This window comes from Formica exsecta, unplaced genomic scaffold, assembly GCF_003651465.1.
Source record: "Formica exsecta isolate Colony F162 unplaced genomic scaffold, ASM365146v1 scaffold458, whole genome shotgun sequence".
NCBI lineage: Eukaryota > Metazoa > Arthropoda > Insecta > Hymenoptera > Formicidae > Formica > Formica exsecta.
The window spans coordinates 252,897-280,070 of NW_021851814.1; the positions used below are offsets into that span (position 1 = coordinate 252,897).

At 39.2% G+C, this 27,174-nt stretch overlaps 5 protein-coding genes, 1 long non-coding RNA gene and 1 pseudogene across 13 annotated transcripts in view; 2 read left to right on the forward strand and 5 right to left on the reverse strand.

Annotated features, from left to right (window-relative positions):
• The window catches only part of LOC115240955 (serine/threonine-protein kinase SMG1), an 18,196-nt gene extending 8,903 nt beyond the window's left edge, over window positions 1-9,293 (forward strand). The window contains 7 exon segments of the mRNA XM_029816426.1: window positions 74-347; window positions 3,123-3,385; window positions 3,657-3,933; window positions 4,006-4,408; window positions 4,411-5,880; window positions 6,039-7,004; window positions 7,084-9,293. Coding sequence (XP_029672286.1) covers window positions 74-347; window positions 3,123-3,385; window positions 3,657-3,933; window positions 4,006-4,408; window positions 4,411-5,880; window positions 6,039-7,004; window positions 7,084-7,268 — 3,838 coding nt within the window. The 3' untranslated portion in view covers window positions 7,269-9,293.
• On the reverse strand, window positions 569-3,204 carry LOC115240887 (D(2) dopamine receptor). 3 transcript variants are annotated; one of them, XM_029816306.1, is made up of 7 exons: window positions 3,152-3,204; window positions 2,759-2,987; window positions 2,594-2,696; window positions 2,365-2,530; window positions 1,628-2,152; window positions 1,215-1,377; window positions 673-1,128 (listed from the first exon to the last, which is right to left on the reverse strand). In XM_029816306.1, exons 4-7 carry the CDS (start codon window positions 2,382-2,384, stop codon window positions 733-735), a joined length of 1,104 nt encoding a protein of 367 aa, XP_029672166.1. In that variant the 5' UTR covers window positions 2,385-2,530; window positions 2,594-2,696; window positions 2,759-2,987; window positions 3,152-3,204; the 3' UTR covers window positions 673-732. The 3 variants fall into 3 exon arrangements, with proteins under 3 accessions (XP_029672168.1, XP_029672166.1, XP_029672167.1); XM_029816308.1 differs by lacking the exon at window positions 3,152-3,204 and having other exon boundaries at window positions 569-1,128; window positions 2,759-3,098; XM_029816307.1 differs by lacking the exon at window positions 3,152-3,204 and having other exon boundaries at window positions 2,365-2,500; window positions 2,759-3,100.
• A 179-nt stretch (window positions 9,294-9,472) lies between the features above and the next one.
• LOC115240885 (methanethiol oxidase) lies at window positions 9,473-12,534 on the reverse strand. The gene is made up of 8 exons (XM_029816304.1): window positions 12,277-12,534; window positions 11,771-11,934; window positions 11,515-11,694; window positions 11,027-11,330; window positions 10,676-10,936; window positions 10,208-10,541; window positions 9,969-10,091; window positions 9,473-9,681 (listed from the first exon to the last, which is right to left on the reverse strand). The coding sequence occupies exons 1-8, from the start codon at window positions 12,341-12,343 to the stop codon at window positions 9,633-9,635; spliced, it is 1,482 nt and encodes a 493-aa protein (XP_029672164.1). The 5' UTR covers window positions 12,344-12,534; the 3' UTR covers window positions 9,473-9,632.
• A 622-nt stretch (window positions 12,535-13,156) lies between these two features.
• Window positions 13,157-17,147, reverse strand: LOC115240892 (annotated as a pseudogene).
• Window positions 16,550-20,375, reverse strand: LOC115240891 (sodium-coupled monocarboxylate transporter 1-like). The gene is made up of 8 exons (XM_029816313.1): window positions 19,859-20,375; window positions 19,414-19,759; window positions 18,998-19,152; window positions 18,769-18,909; window positions 18,149-18,257; window positions 17,786-18,007; window positions 17,205-17,704; window positions 16,550-16,648 (listed from the first exon to the last, which is right to left on the reverse strand). Exons 1-8 carry the CDS (start codon window positions 20,083-20,085, stop codon window positions 16,567-16,569), a joined length of 1,782 nt encoding a protein of 593 aa, XP_029672173.1. The 5' UTR covers window positions 20,086-20,375; the 3' UTR covers window positions 16,550-16,566.
• LOC115240893 lies at window positions 17,894-18,586 on the forward strand. The gene is made up of 3 exons (XR_003884833.1): window positions 17,894-17,979; window positions 18,312-18,362; window positions 18,457-18,586. It is a non-coding gene; the product is annotated as an uncharacterized LOC115240893 (long non-coding RNA).
• A 135-nt stretch (window positions 20,376-20,510) lies between the features above and the next one.
• LOC115240883 (protein APCDD1-like) lies at window positions 20,511-27,046 on the reverse strand. 6 transcript variants are annotated; one of them, XM_029816301.1, is made up of 7 exons: window positions 26,900-27,046; window positions 26,176-26,734; window positions 25,864-26,077; window positions 22,943-23,093; window positions 22,623-22,854; window positions 22,142-22,528; window positions 20,511-21,943 (listed from the first exon to the last, which is right to left on the reverse strand). In XM_029816301.1, exons 4-7 carry the CDS (start codon window positions 23,074-23,076, stop codon window positions 20,915-20,917), a joined length of 1,782 nt encoding a protein of 593 aa, XP_029672161.1. In that variant the 5' UTR covers window positions 23,077-23,093; window positions 25,864-26,077; window positions 26,176-26,734; window positions 26,900-27,046; the 3' UTR covers window positions 20,511-20,914. The 6 variants fall into 6 exon arrangements, with proteins under 6 accessions (XP_029672161.1, XP_029672159.1, XP_029672156.1 ...); XM_029816299.1 differs by lacking the exon at window positions 25,864-26,077 and having other exon boundaries at window positions 26,176-26,754; window positions 26,900-27,033; XM_029816296.1 differs by lacking the exons at window positions 26,176-26,734; window positions 26,900-27,046 and having other exon boundaries at window positions 25,763-25,870.
• Window positions 27,047-27,174: the final 128 nt, after the last annotated feature.

A 27,174-nucleotide genomic window follows, 5' to 3' on the forward strand; every position in this document is an offset into this window, starting at 1 on the left:
ATATTATATAATATTATATATATATTTATTTATTTTAATCAGATTTTTGAAAGTTTATTTTTTATTATTTCAGAGAAATCTGGTGTAACAGCATCCATGCCGGTAGCTGGTGGCAAGCCACTAAGAATTATTCGTATTCCGTTGCGGTGATGTCCATTATCGGCTACATCATAGGCTTAGGCGACAGACACCTGGATAATGTCCTCGTCGATCTCAATACTGGAGAAGTCGTGCACATCGATTACAACGTCTGCTTCGAGAAGGGAAAAACGCTACGCGTCCCGGAGAAAGTGCCGTTCCGCATGACGCCCAATATCAAAGCGGCTTTGGGAGTAACTGGCGTCGAGGTAAGGAAGTAGAACGTTTCTCGACAACGCGGAGAGGAACAGAAAGAGACAAGTGAATAAGAAAGAGAAAAGAAAGAAGAAAATAGTGTTTATATTATTATTTTTTATTTTTTTAATTCTAGAAAGTCTGATCAACGATGAAACATTTCATCGCATTTGAACATTGATTCGCGTAGAGATTAAAAATGTGCAAAATGTATATTTGTATTTTAATTTTGCACGATAATTTGTCGTGATACTTTTACAATTTTTTTTATCTATGTTTTTGATTTTTGAAAAAGAAGACATTTATACGAACAAATATAAAAAAAGTGGAACAATTTTTATATAATTTTCTACTAGAGATTGAGATTTCTATCGAATTTTCAACTCTATAGAATTCGATTCACAAAATTGTGTTGTCTATTCTGTTCTCTTCTGCTAAATTAGATTGACTACTGGACGAATATTCGTGCAAGTTATCGTTTCCGTGTATACCATTTTCTACATTCGTTTGTTGTTTCTTTAACTCACGTTGATTCTCCAAGTATATTTTAAAACTTGAGTTTAGATTTTTATTTGGTGATTTGAAGTGCAAAATTTTCTGAAAGGCCTTGCGGAAATTGGTGTTTTTCCACGCGTATATGAAGGGATTCATTCCGCTATTAGCGACAGCTAATGCAAACGCGCATTTGTAGCATAGCATTGTTACATCCGTTTTCTCACCAAAGAATTGAATGCAGGCCATAACGAAAAAGGGAAGCCAGCAAATTGAAAAGCAGCCAAGTATCAGCAGCACCACCTACGAAAATGCATGCTCAAATTTTACTTATTCGTAAGATTTTCAATTCTATCAATGGCTCTCTGATTCAAAATACTATATCATACGTTTACGCTTTTATGATCATGTTTCCCAGCAATGTTCGGAATAATACTGAGATTCATTCGGCGTGCATGCAAGTGCGCTTCTCTCCAAATCTTCCAATATAATAGAAACATTGCTATCCAACTGAGAGAAAAGGACGGCAGCAGTATATACGCTAGGAAACAGCTATAAAAAAAATTTATTATTTATAATCTTGTGATTGAAGGAAGAAAAAGAAGCTAAAATCAAAAAGAATTGGAGACATTAAACCAATCGATGAAGAAAGATAATTTACGACGATTGCGCCGATATGAAATAATTATATTTTTACACGGCCACACACCATATGTTACGAGCTATTTTGGAATATCGAAATTTATAATCCATCGCCATATCGGATTACCGAGAAATGATGAATCATTGTAGCAATCAGTACCTCGGCAATATTGTGTCGAATTCGCATGTCTTTGCGGTATCGAAGCAATTCCAATATATCGGAATCGAATACACGCCCGTGACGAATATCCAAGTGATGGCTATGATTATCAGTACTCGTTTTCTCGTCGCGTACGCATTGTAACTCAACGGATGCACGATAGCGATGTAACGATCTATGGCGATCGCTATGAGATTGTATATGCTCCCGCCGCACGCTAAGCCGACGATGACGAAGCGTGAGATGCATACCGTCTTGTTGTTTCTCAACGATTGATCCACGTAAAACGCAAAGTGATAGGGCAACGTTACACCCACCAAGAGATCCGACACCGCTAGATTGAGTATAAAATAATTGGAAATGACATTTCGAAGCTTGCGAGTCCACGCGATGGCCAGTATCGTGAGAGCGTTTCCCGAAACGATCACGATAAACAGGAAGCTGTCTATGAAGATCCAAATGTGTTTATCAGGTTCTGGCTTGTCGCTCGCTTCAGTAATGTTGTTCTCTTCTAAACACATGGTTCTGAAAACATAAACTATATAGTATCTTTAAGCATTAAACATTATTAGACTATGTAAGATTTTACATTCTCTTCGACAAATTAGCAGAGAACTTTTTGAGTATTCACCTCTAATTTGAATTGTGAGATTGTAAAAGTCTAATTGAATTTATATAGATTTATATTAAGATTTTTCTTTTTGTAAAAGGTAAAATTAGAGCATGGTTAAAATTACCGTATCTTTTTTGACGCCATAAAAATTTTGCGCGGATATATTTACAGAAATCAGATTGAATACGTATTTATGCCGTGTCTTGATATCACGATTGCCTTATGAAGATGTGCTCTTAGTCGTACGTTGTGTAAAACTGCTGCGTGAAACCATGAATACAATTTCTATACTAAAAGCATATAAAATGGTCAGTCAGTTAATACGTTTAAAGTTATAACGCCGGGTCTCTTACCTTGGCCATTTACCTTCTGCACACACAAAGAGAAACAGGTTTTTAATGGTACTTTATGAAACGTCAAAGTACACACCGGATCACGCATCACGATTACGTAAATCTACGAAGCGTTCGAATGAATCTTTTTTATTACAAAAATATATAATGTAAGATGATTCTCACCTCGTCTCTGTTTCGTCACTTTTTGAAGAAACGGGAGTTTCCCCTTAAGGAAGCGCGATTTTTTTATTTTCATGAGAACGTTTATAATACGTTTTGACGAGAGAGTATAGATCAATACGGAACAATCTGCGACAGATACGATACTACTTCGTTCGTTCAAGAGTGGTTTCACTTATCTGCTCATCTGTGTGTGGTTTCCTTGGCAAAGTACTGTTCCAACTATCAGCCGCTATCAGTGATTGGTTCGAAAAAAAAAGTCGATGGGAAACGAATAAATGCAAAATTACGAGCGATCGATGGTTATTATATTCCCGCCCCGGCAATGAATGTGGTACATAATGGAAATTGCTATTTATGTGTCTAGGGTATATTTAGGTTCGCCTGCGAGCATACTTTGAGAGTGATGCGCAGAGGCCGCGAGACGCTCCTGACCTTGCTGGAGGCCTTTGTCTATGATCCTCTGGTGGATTGGCGAGCTGGCGCGGATACAAGTATAGCGAGTTACGGTGCTTGCCAGGCCAGAGCGAGATGTACCGGTGTCGGAAGGAAACAACTGGAGCAGGAACTTACACGTGCGATGTTCGCCGTAAGAACGGCGGAGATGCGTGTTGAATGGCTGGCTAATCGGTGAGAGACAAGTTTCACGGTCAACGAGTGTCTTATTTTTATTTATTTTGTTTTAGATTTAAAGAAGAAACTAGTAAATCTTACATACATATTTTTCTACAATTTAAAATATAATTTCTGTTTTTTTAATATATTCTTATTTTATAGAAATGTAAAAAGTCTTGATAGTAAAAGAGGCTTTGTGTTTTTATCAATTTATCTCTTATTATGCTAATTAAATATTAGAAATAACAAGTTATTTATAATAATGGTTTTAATGGTGAAATCACAGAGACGAATTGACTAAAATCTTACCACTGCTGTGTCATCACTTGAACTGTTGGATCGAGACGACCGAAGCGTCACGTCAGTGTCAGGATTTACTGCAGGACCGACATCAGCAACTCGCGTTAGTGAAGGAGGCACAGGCGATGGGTCGGAATCATGCATTGTACTCGGTCGTGAACCGATATAACTCGTTTAAACGAGCGCGAGACGCTCACGAAAAAGCGAAAGCTGGCTTAAAAGATAAGATAGAGGAATGTGAGAAGCAGATTAATATGCATAATGTGAGTCTTAAGTGATTAACCAAATGTGTTTTGAATTGCAATATTTCTTCAATATTTTCATTGTCAATTTAGATCGCGTTGGCCGCGGTGCGAGGACCCCAATTGGGACAGTGGCTGGCAGAATTAGGAACCTCGGCGAATCAAGAGGATCACGTGGTGTTTGATCTCGTGAAAGAGTTTTTGCAAAACGCCGGACAGAGTCAGATGATATTACAATGCGAACAATCGGAGAATGAATTGACCCAGTTGGCTACTCAGCAATCCATTCTTATACGCACCTGTTTGGACTTGTTGAGTCAGTATTCCGCTATCTGCAGCCTGTATCCCCTAAGCACTCTGTCGCAGCATCGTACCGTACTCTATCACACATGGGCCAACAAGTTATTGACCTCAGGGACCGTCGAGGCGTGTCACGAGGTTATGACGCAGTTTGAAGGAAATCTAAATCCGATCAACCCGAATAATCCACAGGTTCAGCCTTCTCGTATCAGATGCAAGCGATTCTAAACGATTCGAACGAGAGACTCAAGAAAGCTTATGAAAGAATAGTATCCGAAGGCTTGCCGGAAGCCGGCAATAGGATTGAAAAGGCGTATGTCGAGTCGAAGGCACAGATTGTAGGATTCCTGCGACGAGAGAAGGGCGCGGAAAGAGCGCTCGAGTGCGTCAATATTACCGCGCTATGTGCCTTGAATAAGCGATACCTGATGATGGAAGGCGCGGCCAAATGCGCCGGGGATTGTCTGGTGGATCTCACGTCTCGCGAAGGGGACTGGTTTCTAGACGAGATGCGTCTAATGTCATCGCTAATCGCTGAATTGATCACGCTGATACCGGAGAACCATAAGACGAATAACGACCCTAAGATCTCGCTGATACTCAAATGCCTGAAGAGCGCCGATTGCATATACAAGGGTTTACAGGAACTTAATTATAACTTTCAAACCATTATACTGCCGGAAGCGATGAAGACTATTGTCACGGAGGAGCCGAGCGTCATGCGAATGATGGGCGAACTCAGCGAGATCATAATAATGACCGGGATACCTCTCGGTGACATTTTGGCGCAGCTCGAGATGCATCTTCGATTCACCGTGATGGAGATGGAGAGTCCGCATGCGATGATACAAGGTATAGTGGCTAATATGAGATTACGATTCGAGGCGTTACTGTCGCGACCAGCGGAGATTCAGGACTTGAATCAGGAAGAAACTTTGACTCCGGGTCAAATGCTGCTAATGGGTTTCAACGGCCTGTTCGAGAAATTGCAAATGGAAGGTAACGCCTTGGTGGCCACTTTGAGTTCGCTGGACATCCCGTTAAATTGGAAAAAAATCGATCAGATACGCGAGGCTAAAGAGATGTCAGCGCCCATCTTCAACAAGGCAGCCAGACAAGTTCTAGAGGACATATTCCTGATTAAGAGATTACATACGATACAGGAATTCTTCATGATGTGCAGGGACATTGCTACCGCGTTCAAAGGCGGACTAGCGAATGTGTACGACGACGAACGACTTAACAAACCTGTCCGAGTATTCACAGCCGATTACGTTTCGAGACAATTGCTCGGCGTTACGTCACAAACATTGGCAATCACCTTGTGTTTCCTGCTGCAACGCATGGGCCTGAACGTAACCACCGAGATTGAACAAAGAGATATCGGAGCAGAAAGCAAAGTTTCACTGGAGGAGCTGTGTCGGAAGATGGTGGATCTGTGCTTGAAGAAGGGATTGTTCTCGGGCTCAACCTTGGCGCAAGCGGGCGCGTTAAGTAGCACGCTGGAAAGCGCCTGGCGACGGAAACAAGGCGCCAGACTGGCGCAACAAAGCGTCGAAGTAGCTAGAGCCAGTTTGCAGAGACTTCAACTTCAGCTAATGGCCCATCATTGGTTGCACGAGGATATCATGATGCTAAGATCCAACATAAATCCAATGAATCCTCTAAGTATGTGACGTATATTTTATTGTTTTCTTCTTTTTATCTATATATTTTATTTTTTAATTAAATTAAAATTTTATATATATATATATATTAATGTAATTATACATTTTATGCATAATTAATGTAATTATATAATGAAATCTGAACTATAATTTCTTTAGATCGGTCCACCTTTATGCTGGAGCTGCGAAAAACTGCGGCGGCACTGTCGAACTTGCAATCGCGAGTATGCGAGGCTCGTGAGCAACAACAGAATCTTGTCTCAAGCGCCGTGCAACGTCTCAAGTGGGCTGCTGGCGCCAATCCAGCATTGGGCGAAGTTATGTCCGCGTTCGACAACGCGGTATTGTCATCATGCGAGAAATTGACCAGACAACACAATCTAGCAGCGATGGTGGTGAACACATGCAATTCTATATTACACTACGAAGCTCTGAGGACCAGAACATCGGAAAGCATGACGCACGATGCCAATTTGGTCAAACTAATCAAACACTGGGAAGAGAGCTGTGTGCTGACAGCCAATTTGAATATCACTGTTACCATGATAGAGGAGAGCCTCGTACAGTTATTGCAGCTGGAAAACAACGTAGACACCGCATGGCTGAAGCAAGCCGAGAAAATCGTATCTGAGGCGATAGTCGATACCCAGAAGAAGTTACAAGAGAAGCAAGAAGCTCTCTTCACCGCCGAGGATTATTTGAGAGAGCGAGTCAAAAATTTACAGAATGTGCTCGCCGAACATCATCGACTTATGTCGGACGTTAGAGTGCTATTGAAAACGATGGTAAAACAGGAGAACATTGACGGTTTGCAGGATTTCTTGTCCGCCTATCGCTCTTTCACGGAAAGTGTATCGACGATTGTGAAGGAATTAGAGTCCAATAATTTCGATTCGGCTCGCGGCGTGGCGATCAAGATTGATCTAGAGACGATGGCAGTTAAAGCACCCAATTTGTACAATCAACTGTTAGAATTCGCGAGCGAGCACAAATTGAATCCGGCGAAAGCCGCGGAAAAACCGGACAATCTGAAGAAGAAAGGCAGCAGACTGATACGACAAGAGAGCGTATGCTTGAGTCCGAGGAAAGGAACACCATTAGCCAGAGATCCGACTACGGGCAAAGGTACCAAGTAGTTTCTAATTCGCATTAGCTGTATAGATTATCAATCTTTTGAAAATTGAAAATTGTTATTTTCTTCCAGCTGTACAAGAGCGAAACGCCTACGCGCTGAACGTGTGGCGTCGCGTGCGCATGAAGCTGGAAGGTCGCGATCCGCAACCGACACGGAAGTATACCACGGCTGAGCAAGTGGAATACGTGATACGCGAAGCGCTAAGCAACGATAACCTAGCCTTGCTGTACGAAGGCTGGACACCGTGGGTCTGAACGAAGAGCTGTTGGCGCTCGCGCGCCCCGATGGCTCGACACTCGTCTCACATGACGGTATTCAAACTTGTACCGTCGTATCTATGTCGCCCTACGTTGCCGTAGGAGGCAAAACTCCACTCCGCTCGAAACCAGATATGGCGGAGTGTCATCCGGGGAAACAAGTCAATCAAGAAACAAGTCGGTTTTTCAGGATCAATCTCTCCGGCGCGACAACTGAAAATCCACTGTGCTGAATGCTGATTCTATAATTGTCTCAAAAACCGAGGCTGGTGTGCAATCTATTATACTTATGGATATGTAATGAGTGTGTCTTCTTTCTTTATTTCTTTTTTTTTTTTTTTTTTTTTTTTTTTTTTTTTTTTTTTCAAGAATGTATGGTATATTGGGCGGATAAATGTGCAGAGATAAGTATTATTCTTTTGGGAGCCATGAATTTTTGGGGGAAGCATAGAATCGGCCATATCCTAACGCTAACGGTGTAGTCGCGAGAAGTTCGGCTGACGATATATTGATGGGAAGTCCGATGATAATGATGAAAGTCTCGATCGTAGTGACGATCCCAATTATTACCTATATATGCAATATAATTTGCGTAATGTCATAGATAGTGTCAGGGATTAAAATCGCCTAGCATTTCAATCGAGGCATCTGAATCGGTTTTCGCACCGACATTTTGATTTTAGATACATGTACACCGATGTATACACAGATATACATTTGATGATTAATTCGATCAGGAGTCCGAGATCATGTAAACGTATTACAGCATTATTTTTCAATAAGATGAAACAAAATAAAAGACAAAATTTTAAAAATGTCCGCGACTTGACATAAAAAAATAGTTTATTATTATTAAGTTACTTTATGTAACTAAATATGTTCAAAATCAGCGCATATGTATATACACTTACACTTACATACGTATGCAGATACACTGCTCACATATTACAGATATCATACGTCTCTACAAACATACAGATATACATACATATATATATACGCGCGCGTAAGTGTAAATTTGGAAAATTTAATGATCTCGCGGCACAATCGCAATTTATCGTCGATTATAATGAAACAAAATAATTTCTGCGGTAAATGCGTACATAGTTTTGTAAAGTTTATCACGTCGACTCAGTTTGTGAGTTTTATAATGTTAGTATCGGACGATCCGGACAAAAAAAATTCATTAGCTTCGTAGCCAACATTGTGACACATGATAGTGTCCTCGCTACTCTCTGGCGTTGCACATTTCGCCGAGTCATGTTTTAATTGCTTGAATAATGCTGTCATAAATAAAGATTTTCACATATACATTGCAGAAGTAATGATAAACACTCGTTTCTTTTAAATGTTTGTTGCGAATTTACATAATTGTATGAATTTTATCAGTTTAACATAACTCATTGAGTAATATGTGCAGGATGTTTTAAGAGGAATCTACTATACAGATGTGTTCCACAAGCTAGAATGGAGAAAAAAATCTATATAAATGTAAGGCCGGTGATTGGTCGTTAAGAACGCTCAAATTTGATAAAAAACAAAATTTTAAAAGATTATTTATTATTTTACTAGGAATTATTTTTCCTGAAAAAAAATAATTCGTTATGTAAAATAAGTAAAAAATTTTATAATTATTTAATTAAAATAATTAGATAATGTTTAGTCAAAATTAATTTCTTAAAACTATTTTTTTTTTTTTTTTTTAAAGAGGATAACTAAAGTATTGTTAGATTTTATATATAGATTTCTTTTTTCTTTAGCCTCTGAAAAACACATCTATATAATATATATACGGCAGGTTTTTTCTAAAATATCATATACAAATAACACACAAAATGCTATACAAATTGAAATTGAAATTGGCCAACACAACATTTTAGGGAAACGTGACAGAATTTCATAGCGCAGCTCTAAGAGATTTTCAAATTTTTTCTGATTTGTAACCTTTCGACAAACTTTACACAATAAATGACTACGAGTTTGGCGTAGACGAATTTTATTTGTGTAAAAACTCAAAGAAAAGAAAATTGATTATTTATTATATAATTACAAAAAATACAAAACTTTTACTATATTACTTGATGCAATGCTGGAACTAATAAGAGAAACACTATCGAAACAGATATGAGTCTTTCTATTAATTTACCTTTTATCTCTCAGGTGTTTCTTCATTATCCCTAACAAAAAGCATTCACGAATAATTTCCTAGATGGAAAGTCTTTATTTAAGAAGATTAATCGTACAAAATAGCGTGGATGTAGAATATATGCTACTGCATTATTCTACGATACATATATTTCTGCAGATATTAATATATATTTCCGTTATCCAGTCATTTTTTCAATCCAATCATCTAAAGTTCTATTTTTCCGGTAGCCATATGTCAGAAGTACAATCTCCACCGGGATATCTACCCAAAAATTGATGACACGATATGAAGTACGAGAATAAAATAGTCTATTTCTTTAAAATAAAAATATTAACAGAAATTTAATTTGTGAAATTAAATATTTGATATTAAAATTAGAAAAAGATAGAATCTAAATAAAAAAATGAAAAATTTGAAATGTTACAAATTTGTTACTATACACAATTTGAATTCCACTGATTTATTTATATTTTTTACAGAACTGGAAAAGAAAATAAATAAAAGCTTTCCTCTTTTATTGACACGATACATTATGAAATATCTCTCACCTCATCTCATGCGCCAGCAGAATATCGCTCTTATCGGTGCCGAAATCAACGAGGAATTGATGGTCGAGCTTCATGCCGCCCTTTTCGACATCGATATCAAGCTTCACCATCGTTGATCCATATCTAAGAATGAGCAGAATATTAGATCGTACGAATAGATGGTGTAAAAATTTGATGTCATGGAAAGAGAAGAGAGAAATAAAGCGGAAGAAGGCAAGAGGATCGAAAAAGGTACTCACTTGAGGAGATCGGGATAAAACTGCTTATCCCATGGTTTAAAGATCGATGTAGTCACGTACAAACGACGTCCATCCAAGCTTAGCTGCAACATTTGCGGCGCACCGTACAATCTCCGTCCCTTTACATGGACGGGATCAGGTTGACTATTCATTTCCTCGTCTCGAATTACGCGTACTTGCGAATCGCTTAGTATCGACCCGCCTAAGAAGACCTGACCAGTCAATCTCGGATTTCTTGTGTCCGAGATGTCATACTGTCTAACGTCGCCATGCAACCAGTTTGACAAATACAAATACTTGTCATCGAGACTCAGTAGGATGTCGGTGATCATACCTGAAAGGACGAAGAAAGATACTTCGTAATCGTCAACAGACAAGGAGGAATAGATGAAGAATGTTGTTACTGAAAGCTTTCTACCTAGTATATTTTAGTCTTGTTTGAAAAAAAAAAAATAATTTTCGTAGTACCTGACATTAGAGGAGTGACCCATCCTTCGACTTTCTTCGGTAGCACCTGGATCACCTTTTCGGTCTTCCACGAATTGTCGTCTGCCTTGTAAAATCGATAAACATTCGATGTTACCGCACAACCCACGAATCCTTCGGCTGCCAAGGGATCATGGAGAAATCTAATCTCTAGAGGCGCGATTCCGTCGTCCCCTAGATTGATGGTCTGTTTCAACTTTCGCTCATTCCATGAATAAACGTTCAAGCTTCTGCCATAAATCTCTGCAAATCAGCAAATGGTATTTTATACTCCGGTAAATGATTCTCCCATAAAATATCTCATCATAAAATTACATGCAATTAAAAACTTACTGGGATTATAAACGTCCTCTGAAATAAATCCCTTTTTAAAAACTCTAGGTGCACCCCATTCGGTAGCGACAAGCGCGTCGTGATACGGTTGGTACCAAAAATCGTATCCAAAGTTCGCTTTAATGTGACCTCTCGTCCACGTGTCCTTCGCCTCCAGAGTCTCGGCATCGACGCAGAAGAATTCGCCCAACCCGTCACCGTTGAGATTCCCCATGGTGGAGATCGCTATCTCGCCAGTTGGCAAGCAATGCGAAGTGTGCGGCGTGGATATTCCATACTTGTGCATCTCTTTCGGTTCCAGAACCTTTTAAAAACAATATCACTTTAGCAAGATAAAGATATCTTATTCGTTTCATATCTCCGCGCAGGATATCGCGGGATCATATGCCATTGCGATATCGTAGCATTATGTCACATTACAGCGCATATTCTCTGCGAGATTTTTCATGGAGTATTTTTCTGCGACACCCTGTACATTCATACGGTACCTTCTTAATCTTGGGCGCTCTTTCGTCGCTCGTATCAACAAAATAGACTCGATCTGACATAAGGCAGGGTAATACCAGGATATCACGTTTACGTGACGAATCGTGACAGCTACTACAAATATTCCAGCCGGAGTGATGTAGTTCGTCGCCAACCGCCAGCATTCTCAGTTTGTGTATTATCTGACAAGAAAAAAGAAACACTCGAGTTTAATTTCTTCTTGCTTAAGTTTCTATATGTTTCAAATATTTTTTTTACCTGACAGTAGGTAGGACTATCAGGATCCACATCAACTGTGCAAAGGACATCGGCCTTCTCGGGATCTGTATGTATCCCAATGACGTACAGGAGTTTTTCGCGCGGCCCCTCGAGCATCGCCGCTCTCGGGCTCCTGTAACCCGGTCCGCAAGGCTGGCAACACGCTAAGATTATTTCAAAAGCATTTAAAACAATGTAGGGCAATTATGATAACGGTTCCGATTATTACAATTGGATAGCGATCATTATAAACGTAAAGCGTGATCCAATAATCTAATCGTTCAAATATATAGTGCTGGATTACGTTTTACATTTATTGTATTAATTGTGATAATCGGATACCCCAATTGATGTATAATTGGACACGTTCAGCAGAACAAACCGCTTAGTAGCAATCGAATGTGATCAGCTCTTATTTTTAGATACAACAAATAAATTCGAGTGTTGACAAGATGATAACTCAACAATTGTTCTGCTGAACGCGATCATTGTTACGAAATACGCACTTCTCTTTTCTGCCATCCTGTAGACGTGCCGATCGACTGAGGAGAGCTCGATCAACTGCGTAATCATACATCTCGAAAGAGAGAGGGAAAGCGTGTTGTTCGCACTGACGTATGATTCTTAGCGCTTCGACTGCTAGAAAAGATATTGTAAAAGAGCACGGATCCGTCTCACCGATTGATAAAGTGAGCGATTGCTGAGGTCATCGTGTCCAAATTCGGTCGATTAATAATATGTCGTAATCGGAAAAGATAACAAAAGGAAAAATAATTAAAAACATATATTGTCGAAAAAAGAAATATTCATTGCTATGCATGGAGAGTAGGCATATCGATTATACGAAGCAACGTGTCTGGACGCTTAAACCTGGACGTGGAAAATAATGTTGCGTATCGCCAGACTGATAAGAAACTTTTATTAGTCGAAAGATAACGTAAAATGTACGGCAATATGGTCCATATATATATAAAATATACGTAACTGTACCTCGTTGCGGCTGGAGATGATCGATATATAATTAATATCTTTCCGGAATTTCCTTCGCAATAAATAATAGCTATCCAGATGATGAAGAAATTTCTAACTCTCGAGTGTGCAATTTTTGGCTTCGGTTTTTCAATCGATCCACCTGCAATTACGCTCCGAATTACATTTATTGAAATAGACAAATTACAAAGATTTAATCCGACAATTCAAATGCATTTTAAATCGTCTTGATTTAAATCTATAAATTATGAAGAGTTAATTCAGTTTTTTTTATAGATATGGAAGAGTTGAAAGCAATTCAGGTATTTCACTCTCTTCGTAATCTTCATAAATAATTGATGAACGAAGTTCATCGATTAAAGGGTAAAAATAAAAAAAAAAACAAAAAACACAAAGTACACATAAATGATTTATTTTCGCATCTTTTTCCAAAGTGAGTTATAAAAATAATTATGCATAAGATTTCCCTCTGCAAGAGAGAAGATCGCATCTCTCTTATGTGCATACATCAAGTAATAATATTTGCTGTCCGAAATAACACATATGGTTTGAGCGCGCATTCGACACGTCGGTCTGTTTGATAATACACAAACGTAAATGTACACTAAATTGTTATTGTGTATCGATAAATACAGAACGTTCCAGGATAGAAGAAATATTTCGGTAACAGTTTTCTTGATTTTTTCTTAAGATTTTTCAAATATTATCTCTAATATTGTTGAATGGTTTAGAGAAGTTTCTTAAATCGATCGAAATACCAATCAAGAAATTCCCAGCAAATATGGAACAGTCTATATATTCGAACAAACTATAGCGCGAATACTTGACGCGTATGTATTGTATATTAATTTAACGGATATTGCTAATTGGTTTGGGAGAATACGCTAATTATAGGGATATCGTGATAACAATTTGCAACAAAAATTCATACATAACATATAGGAATATTCACACATACTTGATTTAAGACAAACTCGATCACAATTCTACCTTCGATAATCTCGCGGACAATTCTCGTTTTTCCATAGATGTGCATTTATATAATAACAATTATTATTTGCGCGACAGATGATACAACTATTCGACCGCCTTCTAATATTCCGCATCTCAAGCGCCGACTACTCTTCGTGATTGCGAAATTGTTTTAATTGGCCCCCACCTTGAACATCTAGTTTCCCACAATGTATGATCGACTTATCGTATCTTCTAGTTTCAGAAAATAGATGAAATCTACTATCTAGAGTATGTGTTCCACTACGTATGCATTCTCGATTTCTGAAATACGATTCGCTTACGGATGATTGTCTTATCAAGTACCTAATTAATTTGTTATTCCTACATACTAGATCGATGCAAGAGAGAGAAAGTAATTAATTAATTAAGTATAAGGTAATGATTTAGTGAAATTAAATTGATAGTCGAGTGACTGTAATTAACTGTATTTTCACAAAAGGAGAAAAATTATCGTGCGATTCAAGTACGATATATTTTAAATAAAAATATATTAAATTAAATGCAATTTAATTGTTCGCGCATCGATCTAATATACCTTCCGCGTCCTTTTACGTCCGATAAAAACCTCTCGAACCGGTTATAGATGATTGCGCGACACGGCGTACTTCGGTCGTCTTGTCCTCGCCGGATAACCGCCTCTGTCTTTGTTTCTCGCCAAGCAACGCGCACACCAAGAGATTTTCACGATGGAGAGCGACCAGTTGACGCAAACGATTCCGCGCAGTTCCTGTCTGCGTAACGATATCGTTGAGACCGCCGTCGAGTCGATCCAAACTGCCGCTGATGTTGGCGATCATATCGAGGAGCAGACCATCCCGCTTGCGCACCTCCACCGTGAGCTTCCTGCCGCCAACCGATCAAATAACAACCAAGATCTCTCAGGATTCTTTCTCCACTGTGCTAAATCTCTCCGACGATCGACAAGATTGTACTCCATCAATTTTTCGCAAACGTTTATCCATAATGTAGCACGTCCGCGCGCCGCGTATCTTCAGGTACTGTGGCAAAACTGTCTAAGGCATTAATCCCAGCAAGTTCCTCTGCATCGACGGCAATGTCATTTCCAAGGAATACGCAGATACGCCTCTCGCACTCTCATCGCATCGACCTGGTGCGTTTCCGAAGAATCGGAAGGACAGAATCGCTGGATATGACGTTTTTACTGTGTTGTCGAAGTGGAATACAGATAATCTTTCTATTCTTTTCCACCAGTCGAATCGTTCATTACGTTAATCGAAAGTCGATCAAATTGAGCGAGAGATAGAATAACGGCCGATATAAATAATAACCGGCCGAAGAAAATACTGTGACGTGCGTTTTTTCTCAACACCGAGCTAAAAGTCAGGCTCTCTCTCTCTATATATATATATCTATTTCTCTCTCCTGAGACTCTCGATTTCTGTTCTTTTTCCGGCACGGGCGCCTACGTTTTTTATCTATTATTAAAGACGGGGCGCGGCTATATTTCGGCATGCCACTCGTTCCGCCGCTGCCCGCCAACCGATCAAATAACAACCAAGATCTCTCAGGATTCTTCCTCCACTGTGCTAAATCTCTCCGACGATCGACAATATTGTACTCCATCAATTTTTCGCAAACGTTTATCCATAATGTAGCACGTCCGCGCGCCGCGTATCTTCAGGTACTGTGGCAAAACTGTCTAAGGCATTCGATGCATTATATTCTCATGAGAGAAAGATTGAAACCTTATGGAATCCACTTCTCTCTATAGACCTATGCTCTTCCAGATCGCAGTGCCAATCATAAGTGCGAGAAAAAGATGATTGGCTTTTCCTGAATCGCTATAGCTCCTGATACAGGATTCTGACAGATCCTGATTAGGATAAACGAAGACTTAGTATTGCTCGTCATTGATCTAAGAACGTTTCACTCTTATTCCGAATTATTAATCTTCGCATACGCGATGAAAGTTTTTCATTCTGTCCTCAGTTTGGCACGTAATAAATCTTGGATATGTCGATCGCGTGCTGACGCTCTCGGCGGCTGACGATCCATCACTTGGAGATGTCACATGCAATGTCACATGTCGAAATGTCATCCGTTCGTAAGAATGCCGCGATCGAAGAACCACCGCGAGGATGCCATCGCCTCTCGTACTTGTTGAACGTTGCGAGGTCGGACTGAAGACACTTGCTACTCGCGAGGACACTCGCCCCACGTGTAGGCGCGGCCGTCTCATCCCCGAGATTGTGCGGTCGTCCCCGAGCAACCCCGATGATCATCTTCAGGGACGTAACTTTCCGTCTGATGTCCACAGGTCTAATTTAAATCGCTGGGCCGCATGAGATATGCCAAAGTATGTCTTAATATATATTTATATCGACGTGTATTAATATCTATTTTGCATAATTTATCTATTAACGAGCAATGTCAAAAAATCTATTATAAAATTAGCAATAAGTAGACATATTTTTTCCCAACGTCAAACCAGGATTATGATTCTCGTTGAAATTTCTCTCGTGACATTCGATTTTGATTGTCTGATCGGAGATTCTAGAGAAGACACTTTCGCGGCTGATGTTTTGCAACAGACACTGGGAATGACACTGAGAGATCGAAAACTACCGCGATCCGACATGTATGTACCGAAATAGTTGGCGCATGCGTCTATTAATCAATAAGGGACACCCCTTTGTCGCGACCGGCTGTCAAATGACTCGAAAACGTTGTCGGTGACTCGAGGTATTTCGAGAGATTGTCGTACAGTCCTCGACGATCTCAATCCGATCGATCTTGCTTAACTCGATTGTCACCGATTAAAGCGAACGCGATCACTTGGTTTTCTCCGGCGTGACGTCGAATGACGGCACTTCTCTCAATGAGACTTCGGCGTATTTTCGTGGAGGAAGAAACCTGCGAAGAGAATGTAACGAGAGAGTTGCATTACGAGGAGAGACTGCAAAGAAAATGTCGATCGTGATAAGCCCAGAAGTACTTTATGCGCCCATAATGATTACGCGTGATTATCGTTATCTCAGGTATACGATCCATGGGTTTTTGTCGTTATCGCACCTTTGCAATGAAATGACGACCAGCAAAATTTAATAGTCGCTCGTGTGTCATTCGCTTAACAAGTGAAATACCTTTTTTTTATTAGTGGAATTTTAATCTGTTTATAGAACTGGATACGCGTACTTTAGAAAAAGAGCGCCGATATAATATTATATAGCCAATGTTGAAAGATAAAGTAAATTCATTTATTAATATATCTGAATAGACTTAATGTGTTCATGAAATTTATCTTAATTATACTTTAAGAGTACAAGTGTTTCTAAAATACACAAAGTTTTATCTTTAATAGTAATTGAATTTAATCGAACAGAAAAATAAGAGAAAAAAAGGAGGAGGAAACGCATATAAATTACACACATAAAAATGATTGATAAATCCTGAAAATTTTGTCACATACCTTTTCATAATCGGCGTAATATGATCAGGATTCACGCTCTCCAAATCCACGCCGAATATATAGCTCGCAATAGTTCCGGCGACGACGACAATCGCCGCTCCTATTATGGTATAATGCATAAAGGATATTTGAAATAACATCATTGGTTCCTCGTCGGGATCCATCCAAGCAGGCGTCGGTATCATGGTCGTAAGGGTTTCGTTCAATGGGTACGGGCAACCATCCATCGATGTGGGCAGCGAATCCTGCTTAATCCTGCCGTGCATGATATGCCATTGAGTGCCTCCCACTAGCCAAGCCATACTAATTAAACCGACACAGCTACCCAATAGCACGCCTTTCGTGTTCGCCCAAGGTACCAGTATTCCTAGTGCGAAGAGACCCAGCAAAGGTCCGTCAGTCATGCCACGTGTACTCAAAGCTATCTGAAAGACCGGGCCCAATTGCTCGACCAGGAATACCAAGCCAACCGAAATTGCACCGGTTACCAAAACAATGATCTGAAAAATCAATCAATCGATCAATTAAACAATTATTTAAATTTAAATTACCGAAAGGACGTCGTAAGGTGTGTTGCTTACCTTCATAATATTAGCAGCTATAGCTTCCTTCTTGGGGCTATCCGGGATCCACGGACTTATAAAATCCTCATAAATAGTACCGGAGACGGTGTTCAAACTGGCGCTCATAGTTGCAAGCGCGGCGCTCACCAGGCCCGCCAGGAATAATCCTGGAAGTCCTGGTAGATGTCCAGCGACGTCCATCACGTAGTACGGTAAGGTCTGATCGGTGCGGCTTATTGCCTGTGAACGATAAAAGTTTTCCATAATCGAAAGATCATAATTATAACGATAAAAAAAATTAACATAGCAATTACTTTCTTTTCTTCAAACATTAAAATAATTTTTTAAAATGCACGATTTGAGAATATCATTTACTTGTACCTTGGTCAGGAAAGGATCACAGTCATGATATTTAGCAAACATTATTAATCCAGTGAACACACTGATCAGTTTGACAATGATTAGTCCTATCGCAGTAATCACGGTGCCGCTACATGTGCAATAAAAAAAACATTATTAAAGCATTATTCCTGAATTTTTATAGAATCTTCCCGTATTAGACGATCCTATAATTTGCAACAAGATAGAATAGCAGGTATGAAATCAGTCGATGGAATTTTATTATGGAAGTTATAGATCGTCTATAGTATCTTAGTGAAGGACTTACTGCTTGGCATCGATTTCTCTAGGCACTGACAGAAATCGCTGCACAGTACCCGGATGAATAGCGAGATGACCGAGCCACGTTGCTGTCATGCCTACAAGCATGCCCCAGAAAGTGTTTCTTGCGAATGGGCTTGGATCCATGCTATATTAATAATAATAATAATAATATATGAAATATAATATACGATAAAATACAAAAAAAAAAGTTTATCTTCGTGTTTTTGTTTTACTTGATCCTATAATTTGCAACAAGATAGAATAGCAGGTATGAAATCAGTCGATGGAATTTTATCGCAAGTTATAGATCGTCTATAGTATCTTAGTGAAGGACTTACTGCTTGGCATCGATTTCTCTAGGCACTGACAGAAATCGCTGCACAGTACCCGGATGAATAGCGAGATGACCGAGCCACGTTGCTGTCATGCCTACAAGCATGCCCCAGAAAGTGTTTCTTGCGAATGGGCTTGGATCCATGCTATATTAATAATAATAATAATAATATATGAAATATAATATACGATAAAATACAAAAAAAAAAGTTTATCTTCGTGTTTTTGTTTTACTTGAAGAAAATAAGACGACCGCCTTCGTCGGAAATTCTCCACACTTTTTCAACGCTGCCCACAGACTTTATTCCCAGCACGAGAATCGCGAACAGACCTCCGATAGTCACGGAAAACTGTATAGTATCCGTCCATACAACCGCTTTTAGACCACCCTGCACATGGCAGCAAAAAGAATTCCAAAATTTAAGATAATGTAAAATTCTTTGTAAATAGTTTTAGATTATATAAATTTTAAATTTTTCTCAAGCTTTTTCTCGGATAGTTTGCGATATAAAAATCACTGTTATTTCACTTTCAAATTTAATGTTCTTGTATTTCTTGTATTATACGTTATTAGTACTTTATTAATGCTTAAGGATGACACATTTTTTTTGGTATTAAACAATGTAAATACTAAATTTATTTCTACTTACAATGCTGGTATAAATGATGCACACGATGCAAAGTACCGGCGTTATCATGTGAACACTGAGATTGGTGACTTGCGCAAAGGCGATAGCGGGCACATAGATGACAATGGGCACGTACATGAAGAGTGAAATGGTGAACAGTATCGAGGAGAGGATTCTGACTGGCCTAGCGAATCTAACTTCCAGGTACTCGAAAGTGCTGTTTAATTGCAGTTTGTAAAATACTGGTAGGAAAATGTAGGAAGTGATCACAGCGGTGAGGATCGACGTGATCACGCATGCGGTATACTGTGTCCCATGATGAAAGACTTCCGCAGGTATGCCCAGCAAGGTAATTCCCGAGATGTGGCTAAACAGTTACAAGTTCATGTGTGATTAAGTATATACAGAAAAATAAAAAAGATTTATTAATCATTATTTCTCACACGATAATCGAAGAGTCACTGACCTAGCGATGATGCTCATTGCGACAGGGAAGCATCCCATGCGTTTACCGCCCAGAAGATACTCCGTCGTGCTATCTTGCTTGCTGAAGAAGGCAAAATACACGCCGATGAGGACGCTGACGAGCAGTAACAGGCTGAAGAGTGCGTAATCGATCCATCCGAACATAAAGTAATCCAACTTTTCTATTGGATTTAACTCGATACCAGGGGTGGTGAAAGGATTCTCCATTGCTCTTTGAACTCATCAACAACCTTCCTTACGAATACTGAGAACGGAGAATGTCATCCGCAATATATATAATGTTTGGAGCTCTTCTCATTCTTCATGCCTGTTATATCTAGCTAGTTTGATCTGGCGTAAGAATCGTGAAACAGGACGTAATCTGAGGTTGCTGACTTGCAATACGACGACATATTATAATCCTAGCGTGAGACAATAATTTATGATCGGCCTGATAATGTATGTGGAACTTGATGACGAAAGGCGGTATCTTGATGGTGAACAAGAGAGATGTCAAAGGAAAATGTGACGAGAATTGTATTTAAAGATAATATCAAGTTTATACTAAACAAGATTGAAAGTAAGGAATCGATATAAAGGATCGAAATACTGATGATTTTAATCGTGGCTTATTATACGACTTGTCGACTGAATAAACTTAATCAATTTTATTAATTTACAGCTATAATCGCGCGCAGATATGTACATCAATTATACTAACAGAATATGTCAATTCTAAGCTTATGATATATAATTAGTTACTTTCGTCCATCAAATATAACATTTAGCTACGCTTTTTCGAATCTATTCATACTTTCATATAAGATATACGAAAGATGGGGATTAATTATATCAATTTTAACGCTGCGATTCTTCAATTCCCGATTTACGATCTTCTATTTACATATTTACAAACTTACAATCCTATGGAATTTTCCAAGAGAAAACGCAAACAGAGATTTGGAATGTTTAAACGCCGTATATTTAATCTGCTCCCGCCACGTGCTCGAATCTAAAAGTTTCTCTCTGGTAAAGATAATAGCTCAGATACCCGATATCACCGTACAAGGTTATATATGTAACACAGCAAGATTTGCGACAAGAGGAACCAAGCGGAGATTCGACTAGTTGATGCCGAAGAGAATAAACCAATATATAAGATTCTTTGAAGATACGTTCGCAAAGCAGGGTTGTAGGGTGAAAGTTGCGCGCATCGCCGTAGAGGTGCATCCCACATATTGTCATCTCGCGAACCCAACAGCAAAATGTACTGGCCATGCCAGTTGACACTCAGCTTGGCCCGCAATTCCAAGATCGGGGACGTTTCGATGGTGCGGGGAACGCAATTTCTTGGCAAGGTAGTCAGCGGCGAAACAAACCGGTCTTTATCGCAACGAATGGATACCGCGGGGTCTCTTGGAATCAAAATGTTCTTAATAATATGCAGATCCAACTCTGTAGTGCCGATAAGAACTTTCGAGGCAGAAAAAGGCTTTCTAGTAGTGCTCTCGTATGTCTGATGACCTCGCAACATCGCCGCAAATCTCGATTGAGTTATGGAGGATGGTGCATCGTATACAAACTGATGAACGCTATCACGCACCGATCTTTCCTGTCTTTGTGTTTTTTTATGTTTAGATTGTTTTTTATCTTTCGATGATCTATTCTTATTATATAAATTATTTTGATAAAGCTCTGCACTACGGATAGTCCTAGTATTGGTAACACTTCTTTTAAAAACAAACTTCCCAGTGGTATTAAGAAAGTAATCAGGAAAAATATCTTGATCGATTTCTTCATCATCCTGTCTTTCAGCTCGCTGGACGTAACTTCCTATCCTGAGTATCCCGTACAAAAATTTCAAACAATGTGGATCATCGTAATAGTCCCATTGACCGACCCACAATTCATCTCCAGAGTATATCTGAAATTTCCGTCTGAACCAGATGCCGCCTGCAGAGCTCTCGCATCTTTCGCTGTGCCAAATACCTCCAATCATTGCAGGTAGAGCTGCGGTTTGATGAAGAAGAGGCGGACTTGATTCGGTACTGTGAAATACGTTCCTACATATCGGGCAATTCGTCATCTGCAATATTAACAATACTTTTGACTTTGTTACGCCTTATATTATATAGAATTAAATGCATGAATAATACAATATATGTAACAATTACGTGTATCAATTACCGCGAGAATCTTTAATTTTTTCATCATTGATTGTGTTTTACAACAAGATTTTATTTAAAATAAATTGACAAACTTAAAGAAATCTGAACAAACGTACTGAATCTTGGCGGCTCAGTGCAGTGGATTGTAACGAAGTTGGTTTATAATTCCGGCGAGAATGTGCATTAGGAACGGGGTTGGCCAATAAAAGTTGAAAGTGTGGAAGTTCATTGGACCAAGTGCCGTTGGATGAATCACGTCCTGATGAGACTTTGTTATGCACTCTTAACAGCTTCAGTTCGGAGAATTCAATTCCAAAGAGCTCCAAACAATTGATACCAAGCTGCTTGTTTGTAGCTTGCAAAGAATTGTAGTTGGGACTTTGCCACAACGACGTCACCGAGTGTTGTCGCGGCTGCTCGTAAATCAGCGCGGAAGTATAGAGTCGCCATTTCGGTTGGGGACCGCAAGTCAGATTCAGTTTTTGTCCAAACTTTTGAGTGACCTGCAAAATCAATTTTCAATCACAACATTTTATGTATTCATATGTACTGGAGAGAATTTTATTGACTAAGCTTCTCTAATTGATTTGTAAATACCTCTGGAGTCAAAGGTACAATATTAACGGCATCTACGTGAAACCTCGTCTCTGTAGCGCCTGAAACGACGGTAGATGGTCTCAGTAACTTTATGGAACCCCGAATTATGACAGTATGTGTCGCTATGCTGCACGACTCTTCGGCGTAATGATAACGTAATAGAAGAAATGTGCCGTTCTTGAAAAAAGTATATTTCCGAAGTATATACTGCGGGCCGGCTCGCATCTCGCACCTATAAAAAGAAAAAAATAATGTCACAAATTTTGCTTGAAATACATGCTATTTGAATAATATAATTTATGAAAGAAGAGGATAATTACTGTTGAGACAGCCATGTGTACTGCAATCTGGAAGAACTATCATCCTCGATCGCCGCACGGTTTTCTTTTTCTATCTCCTTAATAGCCTCTTCGCATTGTTTATACGGATTTATAATGTCTAGATCTTCACTCATAGCTAGGCTCGTCCTGGCTGTAAGACAAAGGGTGCAATTCAGTAATGCAATAAACGCGGAAGGTCAATAGAAAATGTTTCCCTCTGGCGCAAGGTAAATGGCCGTAAGGTAGAAATACATAGAGATAAGTTTTCAATCTTTGTAAATGACATGAGTCAAATAAAAAAAAGGACCACTCGCCGCGAGTTTGCCTAAGATTTAAGAGTCAAACGGCTGAAAACGGCAAAAGATGAATGTGTTCGATCATATTAAATTATGCTCGGCTCGGTAATGTATGTACCCATCGATAAAGGTTGACCTTTTGGGTCTGCTACCTGGACCGAACGAGCTTTCCACCGATGTGACAAGCCAATCTTTGTTCCGCAATGATCTTTCGTCTCCGCGGGACCCTTCCGAGTTTGACAATTCTAAAGTTCCTGCTGCGAAAGGTAAGACTATGTCGCACGCGACAAAGATTGATTGGGCAGTTTCGTAAAAAAATAAAAAATATTCACGCTATGAATATATATATATATATATATATATATATGTATATATATAAGATGGATAAATGTTATTAAACGAAATTACGTAGAATGTAACGTCATTATTACTCTTATTCAGCGATAAACGAAATCATTTTATCTTGGCATATTTTTTATTTACGACAACGACGTTAATCTTATAGTGTAACATTGCCAAACAGAAGGTTGTCGGAAATCACGATCTCTCGGTCTTGATGAATCAAAATTTGTTTAACATATCGCGAAACCGCTCATGTTAACCGAGACAAAGAGAGAATAGACAAACGCAGATTACATAATTTATTAACAAGGCAAGAGAAAGCCAGTTTACGTCAGTTTCGTACAGAGAAAATGTTATGCGAATTAACCCTTCAACTTTAAACTTTTTTAAAACTTTAACAATTTTACACAATTAGCAATTAGCTTTTAAAACTTTACACTATTCATAACTCATTTTATCCCTCTCTTTTCGCCACTTTTATAAAATCCAAGTACGAATAGAAAATATATATTTTTCTTTTACAATATTAATAGAAAAATTCTTTCGTTTGATGTCTGTAACTCTTAAATTAATAAATAAAAAAAAGCGAATAAACTATTTGATTAATTATTTTATACGTTGGTAAAATTCAAGTTTGTTCCAATACTCGCAGCGTTGAAGGCTCAACCGACGCATAACAATGCGAAATGCCATCGCGTGCCAATCGAAGAGATGCAGCTTGCATCTAGGAAATTGCTAATTGTAAGAAGAAATCAAAAGCGAGAGGAAATAACTCCATGGGATGCTCTCACGCGACTATTTAATATTCAATCGGCGCGCGACGTCTCGCCACGTTTGTCCTTCCTCTTTCATTGCGATGTTATTGCGTGTTATTGATATTCCAGCTGTGTGCTGTTGGAACTTTGACAGCGAATTGGTAATGCAACGATCGACAAGCTGGCGACGACAACTACCGTAGTACGTAACGACGACTTTACATGAACTGTGAACATTATAAAATTTTAAGAAATTAAATTATTAAACCAGCTCGGTGCAAAAGTTTCATCGCACACGTGTTTTTCTGCTAAATTTAAGAAAAATTACTTCCAAATTGTCCACTGTATTTCGCTTTCAACTTTACTTGACAGATAAATCAATATTATCAATGTTTACGTTAATTACTTCAGATTCACATTATTATATTATAGATTTTACTAATAAGAGAAAAAATTTTCTATTATGAACGCAAAATCATCTTGTATCGTGATTTTTGTCAACTGACTAAAGGACAATTTCAATAATTTTCTTTTTCAAAGTGGAACGATTTTTGGGGTTTAGTTTGCATTATATCTGCTACAACGTTACGTCGTTGGTGGTGTCTCGCGTCCTCATCAGCGGCGCACACGTGTGCCTCGTGTGCTCCTATCTCGTGCACATGTGCAACTTCCTCTTTTCCAAATACTGGAATGTGTCGCGTTCTCTTTCGCCCTAATACTCTTTGATATATGTATAAAAACTATCGCGAGACATTAGAAATTCTTTATAACATATATCAAGCATTAAAATCGCGGCGAATGGTCTCCGGATATTATTCCTTTACTGTATTTTTTCTCAATCACATAACGAAAATTCTAATATCACAAAAATTCATTTGAGTAATTTCGCGCTTTCTCTTTCTCTCTATCCTTTTTCCCTCACTGTATTTATTTTATATACACAATATATCTCGCGCGCACAGATACTTACTCGTCGACAGAATAGCAACGACGACGGTAAATGCCGCTGCAACACTCATTTCGTTGCTCGTCTTATAGTATCAATTAATAGCGAGAACACTCACAAGCGCGCGTGTTTTTATATTCGTATAAATTCCGCTTTCAGGTATTTCAAACGGAACGGTGACAACTCGTCCTCGCGTTACAACTGGCACGTCTCCTCCGGAGTACTCACGTCAGTTTCTTGGACGACCTACCCCAAAGCTATATAGCCCCGTCCCCACTCTGTGGCTCGATCCAACCACGAGCGTCTTCCGAATCGTATCCAGCGAGGGATTCGAGCGAGGGGGAGAAAAGCAAAACACATTCTCATCTTTCCCCCTGCGCTCTAAGAATCGGGCCGAACCCCGCTGCGAGGGTTCAAGCGCTCTGTAGAGATTTATACAGCGCCCCAACTTGGTGGCATAGTGCCCCACTGAGTCCTGTACCTGAGAAGCGGAGATATTCCTCTCCCGGTCTCTCGCCGGGATAAGAAGCTGAGCTCTCTCTCTCTTTCTTGAAGATAAACATCCGTACATATCACCCGTACCTTGGCGTGCGCCGGGAAACTTGGACGGCAGGTTGTCTCGGGTTGAAAAAAATGTGAACGAAGAAAGAGATATTGTTCTCGCGTGCTGCGATATAATCACATATGTCTCAAAAATAGAGAGAGACTCGTAGGCGTAGATATTAATCCTCGCGCGATGGAAAGTTTTGTACACAGTATTAGGGATGTAACCTCGAAGCTAGCCTTTTTTCATTTTCTACAAGAACGTCAAACGTTTGTCATCTTGTTCCCCGATAATATCAATATTTGAATAAAAGATAAAAAGAGAGACAATATGCACATTCATAACTTTACCTTATCAATATCGATGGGATAAGAAAAATTCGCCAGATACTCTCTCGTTCGTCTAGTACACGAAATACATATATTGTCGGCAGAAATATTCAATGCACACGTGCCAGTCGGAAAGTTTCTGATCGAAAGGACACACACATACACATAAAAACGGTGGAACTTCTCTTGTCCATTTCAACATCGTCCCCGCTGAAATCGGCTGGAAATGATGTGAATTTATAGGGCAGGGAGGCGGAACGTATCGCGATTAGCCTCCATCTGACAATCCGGGCGCATCTTTATACGTGCCCTCGCGCTTAAAAGAGACGTTACCTATAACGTTTTAAGAGCGATCCGGCTGCACAATATATGTGACAAGGAGAGGAGAAAAGGGGGATAAAGGTGCCTTATTCTCTCTCTCTCTCTCTCTCTTTCATATTTGTCCGATGACTTTTCCGATCTCGATTTCTTTTGCGGCCATGCATCAGGAATCGTCGACACAATTGAGACATTTTGCGTGAACGGGGCGGGAAACTGGTGGTGGGTGGTCGGAACATCTGCAGGAACTTGCATCTGCCTTCTAAAACATATTGTCGACGCCTAAAATCATTCGATAAAGTGTCTCCTTTAGCGATTTAAGATCTATATATTCCTTTGTATTTTTTGTATACTTTTTTTCAATTTTCGCATTTCTCTTTCATCCTTTCTTTCCACACACAAGACTCGACTATACATGTTTATGTACCTGATTTTAAGCGCAGAGCACGTGTGCATTGCAATCTTTGCAGGAAAATAAAATGTTCATCCCTCTTCTCTTTTTATCTTTCTAACAAAATTGCTCCGATGTAATCTCGTCTTCCCGCCAGACACGAATAGCTTCGTCACGATTTTCTGTGAACAATTTTACAAACCTTGTCGATCGATAAACAGAACATTTATTATTTACCGCGGTTGGAAATGCAGAGAACTAACTTGTGAACAAATAATAATGTCGATAGAAAGTTTTAAAATATTACTACT

Excerpts from the sequence above, each read along its gene's own strand:
- LOC115240887 (XM_029816308.1), bottom strand. The coding sequence starts at position 2,384 with ATGGCGTCAAAAAAGATACG. Across the intron at positions 1,378-1,627 it reads TTCGACACAATATTGCCGAG|CTGTTTCCTAGCGTATATAC; the intron begins GTACTGATTGCT and ends TTTTTTTTATAG. Across the intron at positions 1,129-1,214 it reads ATGATCATAAAAGCGTAAAC|GTGGTGCTGCTGATACTTGG; the intron begins GTATGATATAGT and ends GCATTTTCGTAG.
- LOC115240885 (XM_029816304.1), bottom strand. The coding sequence starts at position 12,343 with ATGATTACGCAGTTGATCGAGCTCTCCTCAGTCGATCGGCACGTCTAC. Across the intron at positions 10,937-11,026 it reads AGAGGACGTTTATAATCCCA|AGATTTATGGCAGAAGCTTG; the intron begins GTAAGTTTTTAA and ends GCTGATTTGCAG. Across the intron at positions 10,092-10,207 it reads TTTTATCCCGATCTCCTCAA|ATATGGATCAACGATGGTGA; the intron begins GTGAGTACCTTT and ends GCTCATTCTTAG.
- LOC115240891 (XM_029816313.1), bottom strand. The coding sequence starts at position 20,085 with ATGGAGAATCCTTTCACCACCCCTGGTATCGAGTTAAATCCAATAGAA. Across the intron at positions 19,760-19,858 it reads GCAATGAGCATCATCGCTAG|CCACATCTCGGGAATTACCT; the intron begins GTCAGTGACTCT and ends GTAACTGTTTAG. Across the intron at positions 18,008-18,148 it reads GTGATCCTTTCCTGACCAAG|GCAATAAGCCGCACCGATCA; the intron begins GTACAAGTAAAT and ends TATCGTTCACAG.
- LOC115240883 (XM_029816296.1), bottom strand. The coding sequence starts at position 25,844 with ATGTTTATCTTCAAGAAAGAGAGAGAGAGCTCAGCTTCTTATCCCGGC. Across the intron at positions 23,094-25,762 it reads GGAATATCTCCGCTTCTCAG|CCAGGACGAGCCTAGCTATG; the intron begins GTACAGGACTCA and ends TTTGTCTTACAG. Across the intron at positions 21,944-22,141 it reads CACTGAGCCGCCAAGATTCA|ATGACGAATTGCCCGATATG; the intron begins GTACGTTTGTTC and ends TTAATATTGCAG.